The sequence below is a fragment of the Bos javanicus genome, chromosome 8, assembly GCF_032452875.1.
Source record: "Bos javanicus breed banteng chromosome 8, ARS-OSU_banteng_1.0, whole genome shotgun sequence".
Taxonomy (NCBI): Eukaryota; Metazoa; Chordata; class Mammalia; order Artiodactyla; family Bovidae; genus Bos; species Bos javanicus.
In genome coordinates, this window is record NC_083875.1 from 106,232,130 (window position 1) to 106,243,859 (window position 11,730).

General features: G+C 46.6%; 1 protein-coding gene and 1 non-coding gene across 2 annotated transcripts in view; both read left to right on the forward strand.

Annotated features, from left to right (window-relative positions):
* Nucleotides 1-11,337, forward strand: part of PAPPA (pappalysin 1) — a 268,043-nt gene extending 256,706 nt beyond the window's left edge. Inside the window, exon 22 of the mRNA XM_061426652.1 lies at nucleotides 5,540-11,337. Coding sequence (XP_061282636.1) covers nucleotides 5,540-5,647 — 108 coding nt within the window. The 3' untranslated portion in view covers nucleotides 5,648-11,337. The remainder of the gene's footprint in view (nucleotides 1-5,539) is intronic.
* TRNAC-ACA (transfer RNA cysteine (anticodon ACA)) lies at nucleotides 5,045-5,116 on the forward strand. The gene has a single exon. It is a non-coding gene; the product is annotated as a tRNA-Cys (tRNA).
* Nucleotides 11,338-11,730: the final 393 nt, after the last annotated feature.

Genomic DNA, 11,730 nt, shown 5'->3' on the forward strand with positions numbered 1-11,730 from the left:
GTCACGGAGAGGCGAGAAAAAGGGCGAGATACCATGCTTGTCCTCCGTACCGGGACCTCCACGGGCTGGTGTAGAGTTGGCATTGCTCCTCACCAGATCCCTTATCTCACCGATGGGGAGTCCAGCTCCACAGGTACCTACCTGCTGAAGGTCAAGCAGGGTGCTCCCAGGCCCCTAGCAAGGGCTCCGTCGATGAGCCTGTGTTTACAAGCATGGAAGGGCACAAGGAGCATCCCCGATCGTCCCCCTGAGACCAAACCTTCTAGACTTCGCTGTGTTCTAAGGTTCCTGCTCTGCGGATCCAGACCTTTGTCTTTAGGGGAACGCTGAAACCCCCTGGGCCGGGCCAGGAGGAAAGCGTGTGCACACACCACGCCCCACACAGCCAGGGTGCCCACACGGGCCTGAGAAGCTCCCTGGCATCATAGGGCCCTGCCGGCTGACAACTCTGGAGAAGCCCCTGGGACTGGGGTGGCAGAAAGGGGGACATGCAAGACACAAGCTGTGGAGAAGGGCAGCATTTCCTGGCCTTTTCTGCCCAGGGCATCGCCGTCCCCCTTTCTCAGGCTGAGAAGGAGTCTCAGACAGAAGGGAAGGAAGAGATCATTAAAATCAACGTGGTGTAAAGATAGGGAACTTGAAGCCCGAGAAGGGAGATGACTTGTACGAAGTTAGGCAGCACAGGAGTGCAAGAGCAGAGGCCCCCTGACTGGTGTTGTCCCTGGGTTTTTGTGCTTTCATATATCCCTCCAATCACGGGTCCTTTGAATGCCTGCCACGTGGTAGATACAGAGGTCAACCACAAACACGGGGACTTCCTGGTGGTCCAGGGCTCAGACTCCACGCTCTCAATGCAGAGGGCCTGGCTACTATCCCCGGTCAGGGAACTAGATCCCACGTGTCACAACCAATCTCACATACCATAGCGAAGACCCAGCACGGCCAAATAATACATACTTTAAAAAACAACAACACAGACATGGCCCCTGCCCAGACGGCGCAGGCATACAGGCGCAGACGTGATTCCGTCCAAGGATGGCATAGGGATAGAATGCTAGGGTATGGGAGGAGCGCGATGGTCCGGTCTTTGGTAGGACTAACGAGGCAGGAGGCGGTGCTTGCGGTAAGACCTGGCGGATGAAGAGAAGCTGGCCAGGGAAGCGCAGGAGCGGGGAGGAACAGCTGAAGACTTAAACCCAGGAAAACACCTGGAGTCTTTGAGGAAACAGGAAACGAGCCGCAGAGAGCCAGGGGATGAAGGGAACCAGATGAGGTCCAAGAAGGGTGTGGAGATCAGGCAAGGCCTTGAACTCTCACTAAGGACTTTGTGTCTTATCCTAAGAGACAGAATCTGTTGCACGTTTGCCTGGGTGAGGCGCAACAGGAAGCAGGAGAGAGAAACCATATGTGAGGCTGTCCCGAAAGAATCGTGGAGCCCAGTGGGAAGAATGAGAGAGAGAACACACTGTGCAGAAGACGGGGGCGGTCACTGGGTCATCCTAACGTTAGAACGCGGGCAAGGGGTGGAGCGGGTCCGGGGGAAACCGAGGCCGCCCAGGTCGGGGAGGAGGAAGGCAGGAAGGGGGTCACAAGCCGGAAGTACAAGCCTGCGGGAAGCCGACTCAGCGTCCAGCGACCCGAGTGTTAGACCACGTTCTGGGAGGTTTTGCATCTTTCTTGTTGAATCCTTGCAACCATCTGAACTACAGCAGAGGAAGTCCCCTACATACGAACCTTCAAGGTGCAAACTTGCAAAGACCGGAACGTGCATCTGGTTCCAGTGAGGAACCAGAACCTGTGCCGTCGACGTCGGGCGTGAGTGGGATTGCAGCTCGCCCTCCTCCTCTGTCTCTGATCACTGATGATCCTTCAGTTTTCCCTCCAGGCAGTAACTCTTCTTGCCTGTTCACTCTTGCCAGCCCCTGTATGCCATTGTATTATGGTACTTTTCAAGTTTCAGTACTGTAGGATTAAAAATGTTTTCTTTTTGTGTTTGTTTTTTATGTATTATTTGTGCAAAAAGTATTATAAACCTGTTACTGTACAGTACTATATAGACGATTGTCTATATAGCCCTATAGACTATATAATACTATAGACGATTGTTAGTTGGGTACCTAGGCTAATTTTGTTGGACTTAGGGTCACATTGGACTTAACAAACGTGCTCTGGGAATGGAACTCGTTCGTATGGAGAAGACTTATTGTATTTTTTTTTTTTATCACCGTTTTCTAGATACACAAATTCAGGGTGATGGCAGCGAAGGGGTTTTTCCCCACAGTTGTTCAGTGAGTATGAGGCCTTGCTGAAGTATTCAGCAAGTAAGGATGCTAATCCAGGCCTCTCTGCTCACAGGGTTTCCCCACTGGACCTCAGCTATTAGATTTGGACCTGGCTCTGCCCTCAGTCTCCCCGCTTTGGAGGATTTTCTCTAGGTCTCTTCTAAGTCTAAGGTTCTCTGCTTCTTAGGGTGGTGAAGAAGTTGCAGAAGAACATTTAAGATGGGACGGTACAGTCCCTGCATACACATGGAGCTGGGGCGTGTCCTGCAGTCAGGGCACAGTGAGCAGCAGTGAGCAGCTGAAAGCAGCAAGGCTCTGCATGGAAGTGGTAGCTGTAGGCGTGCTCACCAGGGCATCCCAGGCCTGTGAGCTGGAACTGAAAAGGGAAACGAGGAGTTGCACTAGCCGTACTGCAGAGAGTCAGAGAGAGAGAGAGGAGAACAGACCTGCATTCGTATTCTGCAGCTTAGACGCTGGGGACACAAGAGTGAGCAAGGCTGACAGTCCTCGCCTTGCTTACCGAGAAAGAGGCACAGCGGGCATGTGGCAAGCATTGCTTGCTATGCTCATTTTATCAGCTAATTCATTATCCCTCATCACACCCACTGGAGGGGCATGCTTTCGCCTCTCCCCTTTTGGGAAGGATCACTGAGGCTCAGAGAAATTGTCACCTATTCAAGGTCACACCTCAATTAGGTGAGAGAGCTGGGGCTTCTACTTCAATCTTCCTGTTCATTCCTACACTTTTAAATTATTGAAACGTTGCAGGATGGAGAGAGGTTGGGGAGGCAAAGAGGGAAGAAAGAAGGACACAGAGCAGGGAGAAAAAGTGTTCAGGAGAACCAGCCCACAGCCAGAGGGACAAAGATGCTCTCTGAGCCTTGTGAGCACTCGAGACCCTGCCCAGGCAGGAGGTGAATGAGGCCATTAAATCCATCTGCGCAGATGGGGGGCCCTCTGGGGAAAGTTCTATGCAAATGTCATGATGCAATGAGGTGAAATCCACTCGCGTCAGCCAAGGCTGGGGCTCAAGCAGGGACCGCTCTGTGCTCTTTGCAAAGACAGATCCTCTGCCGTGTGAAGACGTTCACTCTGCTGGGCTCTTTCTCACAATTTCTAGAAAGGAAAGCCAGCCCAAGATCACAAAGCATGTGAAGGGATGGACTGGGAAATGAAATGTGGGCCTCTTATTTTGTCTCTTTTCCTCCAATTTTGTAATCTATACATATATCAAATTGTCACGTCGTGCGCCTGTCACTTTTTCTTATGCTAAAATCTGCTCCTAGGATCCCTCAACCTAGTTTTCTGCAAAAAAAATCTCTCTGTGAAATGTTCCCCACCAGGATTTCAGGCGCTCTAGAACAGGGGTCCCCAACCTCTGGGATCTAATGCCTGATGATCTGAGGTGGAGCTGATGTAATAATAATGGAAATAAAGTACACATTAAATGTAATGCGTTTGAATCATCCCCAAACCATCCCCTACCACCCAGGAGCATGGAAAAACCGTCTTCAATGAAACCGGTCCCTGGTCCCAGAAAGGTTGGGGATCACTGTCCTAGAAGGTGGTCTGAACTTGCTGGCAAAAGCTTCTGCCATTTTAATAATCCCCAAATCAAAATCACCCATATGTACAGAGAGTTAGGTTTTCCTAAAAGACAGTATTGCATTGTTGATATCAGTGGATCACCACAACAGTCCTAGAAGTTAAATATTCCATTGTACAAGTCTATTAACCAACTCTCATGTGGACATGACAACTTTTCACCCATGATTTCATTCAGCCCTCAGAGTCCACAGTGCAAGGCAGGTCTTATTCTACTGATTTCACAGCTAGGAGGAACCTGAGGCTCAGGGAGAGGTTGCTTCATTCAGTTCAGTTCAGTTCAGTCGCTCAGTTGTGTCCAACTCTTTGCGACCCCATGAATTGCAGCACGCCAGGCCTCCCTGTCCATCACCAACTCCCGGAGTCCACTCAGACTCACGTCCATCGAGTCAGTGATGCCATCCAGCCATCTCATCCTCTGTCGTCCCCTTCTCGTCCTGCCCCCAATCCCTCCCAGCATCAGAGTCTTTTCCAATGAGTCAACTCTTCCCATGAGGTGGCCAAAGTACTGGAGTTTCCACTTTAGCATCATTCCTTCCAAAGAACACCCAAGGGCTGATCTCCTTTAGAATGGACTGGTTGGATCTCCTTGCAGTCCAAGGGACTCTCAAGAGTCTTCTGCAACACCACAGTTCAAAAGCATCAATTCTTCTGTGCTCAGCTGTCTTCACAGGCCAACTCTCACATCCATACATGACTACTGGAAAAACCATAGCCTTGACTAGATGGACCTTTGTTGGCAAAATAATGTCTCTGCTTTTAAATATGCTATCTAGGTTGGTCATAACTTTAGAGGTTGCTTGCCTTACTTTAAATACTGGATTTGTCACTTATTGGTTTGGGCTTCCCTGGTGGCTCAGTGATGAAGAACCCGCCTGCCAATGCAGGAGGCACAAGAGATGTTGGTTTGACCTCTGGGTTGGGAAGATCCCCTGGAAAAGGAAATGGCAACCCATTCCAGTATTCTTACCTGGGAAATCCCATGAACAGTGGAGTCTGGTGGGCTACAGTCCATAGGGTCGCAGAAAGTTGGACACGACTGGAGCAGCTGAACACCACCACCACCACTTTGGGCGAATGCCTGCCCCTTTGTGAGCCTTAGTTTCTCCACCTGTAAAAGGGCGGTTGTTCTAGTGCCTATCTTACAGAGGTGGACTTCCCTGGTGGCTCAGACGGTAAAGCGTCTGCCTACAATGCAGGAGACCCGGGTTCAATCCCTGGTTCGGGAAGATCTCCTGGAGAAGGAAATGGCAACCCACTCCAGTATTCTTGCCTGGAAAACTCCATGGATGGAAGAGTCTGATAGGCTATAGGTCCATGGGGTCACAAAGAGTTGGACATGACTGAGCGACTTAACTTTCACTTTACAGAGTTGCCGAAGAATTCAGTTCTTTCCTGGTTGTAAAGCATTTAGAACGTTGTAAAGCCTGGCCTGTCATACATGCCCCTGAAAATGGAAACAGCTATGATAATGACCATGGTGATCCTGATAGAAGTTATCATAAGGCTAGCAAGAAGCAGAGTCATGACTTGAATCTGCTGCCCCACCATCTAGTGAGGAACCCTCTGCCCTGACGAACCCACTGCTTCTCTAGAAATTTCTGTTTCAGCCCCAAGCACCTGGCTCATCTCTTCTGCCTTTCTCTCTGCAGGTCACACCCTTCCCCATGTCTTGTGACCTACAGGGTGACTGTGCTTGCCGGGACCCCCAGGCTCAAGAACACAGCCGGAAAGACCTCCGAGGATACAGCCATGGCTAAGGAAGGACAAGGAGTTGTCAAAGAATTCCCAACGCCAGGACCCGCATCCCTTTGGTATTGATTTCACAGTCAGCTGCTCAACGGAATGGCCTCTCCACACCAGGGATCCTTAGCACCCAACCGGTCTGCCTTTAATTTCACCCAGAAAGGACTCGTAGTACGGGCGCGTGTACCACGTCTCACCATGTTGAATGATGGAATGGAATCCCATCTCAAAGTCTTAGAAAGATTGCACATACAGTGTGCAGTCCCTGAGCCTCCTAAAATTCTAACCATTTGCCACACGACCGCAGCGAGAAACATATTCTGTATCTAGGAGTGTGCCCATCTGTGGTTAGTACGCATGCATGCATACGCACCCATGCAGACATCCATGGGAGGGCAGTTTTGGAGACTGAGCAGAGAGAGACTGGGCCAGACTCAATCCTTTCTCTCCCAGGCTCTGAACCAGCACTGTCCTTGGGAGAAAGAGTTACAAAAACTGCTAAGACTAAGTGTTAAATGCCAACATAGCTCACACCCTGAGGCTTAGAATACGTAAGGTGTGCTTGAGTGCGCAGTCCTCTGGGATTGGAAGTGAAATGGTCTCTGATCACCTCCCTTCTAGGGAAGAAGAGGAAGAGGTAAAGAATCCAAGGTATGCGAAGCCCCCAGGGTTTGAGGCCAAGCTGGAAATGGCTTAGGATTGCAATGTCAAGGTATTATAATAGCCCCGGCTTGAGGCCGTAATATCCCCCACACCCTCCACATCTTGCCTTGGGACCACTCTTGCTGCTACTTGCCCGGCTGCTCTACCCTGTACATTGAGTACCCCAAGGTGGTAGGACTAGGTGAGGAAAAACCCCCACACAACCCAACTGTCTGCCTTAAAAGTGACCCACATTTTCCCACAGCTCCTCACTTCTTAGTCCTTCTGCGAGGGAAAACCCCTCGGTGGCCCACGTGGTGAGAAGTGAAGGCCCCCTGGGTGGGCTTCTCATCCTGGAAGGGAATTGAGGGGCTTCAGATGCTGGAACCCTCACCGAGAGTCCAGAATGTCTAAGCCAGTGTTAGATTTTGTAAGCAAGAGGAACAGTGTTACATTTCTGTGATGTCGGAACCCTCCGGAGACTGTTGGGATGGCAGGGACTCTTGGGTTAGCATCCTTATCCAAGTCTTCCTGCCCCTCCAAGGCGAGAGCAGGCTTTGGGTCTGAGGACCTCATTGTGCCCTGAGTAGCAATAGTTCTGGAGCAGAGAAGCACTCGGATGGGATCCACACCTAGACTGTGTTCTAGACGGGCCTGCAGGGGGCAGCCCAAGGGTTCCCAGCCTTGGTCCCCAACCACCCAGCACGGTCATCCTGCCTTCCACACAGCCTCTGGCTCCCATACTCCCGTCCACCCCTGTCCTAGGGTGGCCCTTCCCTCTCTCCCATGTTCAGCCTCCAAAAGTTAAGAGGAAATTAGCCAGACACTCACAGAAGCCCCCACCTCTTTGGGGTCCTCTTTGTTCAGCCAGTTACCTGTCCACTCCTTTTGAATTAGTAAGGGAGGTGAGGAATATGGAATGAGGTGGAAAGAAGGCTGACATTTTACCTGATCTCTGAAACTGAGAAAGTGAGGTGAAGGGAGGGTCTAAGGTAGAGATATTGCATAAATATTGCCACAAATCATCTCAAGTCTAGTGAAGACAACCAACCAAAAAACAAATAGCATAGAAATGGAAGATACCAAGCACGTGGGCTGACTCTCCTCATTCCTGCATCCAACACAGACGCTGTTCATCAACTAGAGCCCTTTTTTTTTTTTTCCGATGGGGACCAAAAATAACTTCAGAAACCTTCCTACTGTTCTGTCTCCCAGCAGCAGCTAACTGCTGACCAAGAACGCTTGAGAAGATGTCTGTTGGCCAGCTGTGGTCTGTTACATTAATTAATATATCAAGGTGCTTTTCGCACAGGTGCCCACAAATAAGGACGCAGTGCTTAGATAGTTTTGTGTGGCTTATTCCATGTTACAGTCTCTGAGATTGGGTTCCAGGCATGCCATTGTTAAGGCCTGACTCAAATCCATTATGTCTCCTTCTTACAAACTTGTATCTCATTTATACTGAGGGCATTTTTTTTCCTTTAATTACCAGGACCAATCTTTGGCAAGAGAATAATAATCGTATAAGCATCGATTCCACTTTGTACCCCTCTCCAGTATCTTAGAACTCTTGCCAACTCTTCAAGTCCCCTAATGCCCTTGCTGAGTTATCAACCTGAGTGGTGCTAGATGGGAAGGAACAAATGAGGTAAGATGTTAACACAGTTGGCTCTCCCAATTGCTTTTTTTAACATCAGTAAGTAACACAAAGAGCCTGGGAGACCTAAAGACAACATTCCTGACGGTGGGGTGGCAGGAATCACAGCAGAACCTCACCAGCTTCCTTTCAGTCCACTCTCATGCTTTTTCCTCCTCCATTCACACACAGTCTGCAGCTGACTTCTACCTTCAGAGTCTCAGATTGATCAAGCCCTTCTCAGCAAAGTGTTTCCCAGTCTCCTCCTCACCATCATTCAAACCTGTTACTCACAAATTCCTATTTGCCAGGGATATTAGGTGGGAGAGGCTGCCTGATGGGTGGGCAGCCTCAGTCCCACATGCAAGGTGTCACTAACAGGTCCTTCTCATACCTTAGCGGAGGACAGTCAGCTCTGTATGCAGTGCACTTACACTCGGCTTCATTTTCTTTCTGGGTATAAACTCATTCTCTCACCCCTTTATCAGCTCCAGTTTAGGACAGTGGAGTACTCACAGGAGGAGGCTCTTGTCTATCAGCAGCTCAGAGGTTCTAAAGCACTTGGCAGTTCTGAAGATGGATTAGCTTCTTCAGAACTTTCTTCAGAACGTGGAGGTTCTGAAGAAGGATTAGCCTGTTAACAGCAAGAAAGAAAAGATAAGGTAGACCGTTCGCCAAGCCTTCTCTTAGGAAGACTTTGCAAGCCACAGCCCTACTGGCTGCCAGAGGACCTGTGTTAGCCCCTAGATTCTGTGCCAACCACGTTTTAAGGAAAGACAACCCTTGGAAGTCCATTCTGGAGGCTGAATGGGGGGTGTTATGAAAGAGGGAGATGAGCGGCTGTAACTAGCAGGGCTCTGAGGATGGAGCTGCTTCTCCTGGCTTCAGCATTTTGAGTCACTGCCTAGACAGTGCTCTTGGTCTTTTTCCCACCTTGGCCAATGCTTCTATGCTATTTGTTGAAAATAATTCTTTGAGACAGATTCTGGCTACCTCCCTTCCAGGTTTGGTTTAACTTGGTTCTGTCAGTTTGTTATAGGTCTTACCTGTGTTAAGAAAGGAAAGAAAGAGAGGAAGAAAAAGAGAAAAAAAGAGGAGAAAAGGGGGAAGGAAGAAAGGAAACCATAAATTCAAGTGAACAGATTTGAGGGTTTTGTGTTTTGTTTTGTTTTTTTCCTCCTCAAACTACTTCAAAGTAGGGAAAATATAAAAGAAGAAATGGTTGGTGACAAAGCTGTATAGATAGAGATTAATAGAAGACAAAGAGATTAAAAAGCAAAGCATGATTAAAAATAAGAATTTTAAGAAAACCTATTTTTGTGATTCCTGAAGAACATTCTTTATTCTACAGACTGAGTAGGTAGACACAGCCTAAAGATTTCCCTAGCAGGAGTAGAGGGGGGTTTTATACCGCTGTCTCTCCTTTTCTGTACACTGTGGTAGGTTCAGGAAATAAGGCATCTTTCCCCTTAATATGTAGTTGATATTGTTGGGAGGGGTGCATTTTGTCTATTTGTTTGGTTGTCAATCAGTAATAGGGAGTGGGGAGGGCTTGAAATTGTGTTTTTTTTTTTTCCCCAAATATTAAGGGGACATGCTGTGCTGTGCTTTTCACATTACAAAGTGTTTGTATTTACCATAAAGCACTGGGCTTTATGAAGCTGCACTTAGAATCACACTGCGCAGCCCACTTTCCTAAGGAGCTGCTACATGACTGGACAGGTAATGCCCACGGTTTTCGGGAAACAGAACAAACCAAACAGCAGACATGAAACTGAACAGCAGAAGAATCCAAGCCTGTTCCTGGCAATCTGCTCACGTTTTGCCAAATTCCTCCCAATTGCTCGATCTTGAAGAGCAATGTGTAATAGCCAAGAGAGGAATTATGTCCCTTGAGTGGGAACACCGAATTCTTGACTCCAGGCAGCAGTTTGCTCAGTGATCTTAAACAAGTCATGATATTGCCTCTCCATTTGCCTCAGTTTCTCCAGCTGCAAAATGGGGATAATACTACTTAACCTACCTCACAGTGGGAGGGCAGGGGATTGTGAGGCCCTGGGGCTTCTAAGGGGCTGTGGCAATCTACGAGAGCCAATCTGTGAGAGCCTGACGCAAAGTCTATGGGTTATTTTTCAAGAATGCACAGGCCCATCGGCCACGTAAGAAAGACAGGGAGTGCTCATTTGGTATTTCAAGGAATGGGAGTGAGCTCCTAGATTAGAACCCACCTTGAGAGAGGCTTGCATTTGAGAATATTTTCCTTATAGATAAGTTGGACTTTCTCCCCCTTATTCGGGCCTTTACCAGTTCTATAATTTGATTAACAAAACAAACAGTGACTTCCTACAGTGTAAAAGTCAGTTTACCGTTTATTCAAGACTTCCAGGCCACTTCCAACTTTACAGAGGAAGGGAGTCCCTTAGTTCTCTTTTTCTTCTCAGACTTAAAATTCCACATTGAGTGTTCCATTAAAAGAAGATACGGCATTCTGAGTGCAAACTCGGGGCTTCTTAAATTCTACACCAGCAGTCAGTGAGGAGAAGTTTAAACAATTAATTGACTTGCTTTCTTGGGTCTCTATAATCAATAACCTGTCCACAGATATCTATCTATATAAAGATATTATATATAAATATAAATTTACATATATATGCACATGTATATATAGTTGTACATATATGTGTGTATATATATACTTAAATGTAATATTTACAAAATAAAACTGTGATCTCGTCTAGAGAAAATGTATTCATATTACAAGCGGCTCTTCCATATTTATGTATCATATTATACCTTTTTATTATTGTTATAATTATTATGGGTATTTCTAATGATGATGATGTTGAAATCTGTTTGGCATCTTCTGGAAATTACCAAAAATGACTCTCCATTGACATGCTTAAAAATCTGTTCTCAAGAAAATTCTACTGGCCTACTATAAAAAAAAAAAAGAGAGAAAAGAAAAAAAAAAGAAAGAAAATAATCTAATCACCAAAAACAAAACACAACTCCAATCCTTTTTCTGTACCTCACGCGCATAAATTTGCTGCTCCTTTTTTGGGTTTTATTTTTTCCTGTTTATGTGTTTTTATGGATCTAAGTTAAGTCTTTCAGCAATATATAAAAATGTAAATAGTAAACTTTATTTATTAAGAATGTCATCTTTTTTTAATTTATATTTACACAATTGTTCATCTAATTTATTTTTTCTATACGGTTTTAAATACTCAGACATATTTTGCTGTTCATGATATTTTTATCCTGTTCTCCTGGATTTGTTTCTCCATACTGTTTTCTCTGGTCTCAATTACAGGTTGGATCTCACGAAAAAATAATGTCAAAGACAGAAATATTTTGCCACTGTTGATTACTATACCTTAAAGTTCTATATTATGAAAATATATAATAGCTTGTATGCTTCAAAAATAGTGGTGTGGTTGTTGTCTGTTGTAGAAATCTACAAGATTCTCACATATACACATTCAGTTCACTTCAGTCGCTCAGTCGTGTCCAACTCTTTGCGACCCCATGAATTGCAGCACACCAGGCCTCCCTGTCCATCACCAACTCCCGGAGATCACTGAGACTCACATCCATCGAGTCAGCGATGCCATTAGCACAATCCAAAAGACTCTGTCGCATATACACAGGAACATGGACTAGAATACCAGGGCCTAGAATTAGAAGATCAATGGTACCATGAATTTGAATCTAATATACACCCTCTCTTCTACAGAAATAATTCCTTAAAGCACCTATACTTTCATATACAGTTGGAAACATTCTTACATGTTACAAGAAAGTTCAGTTTTCATATCA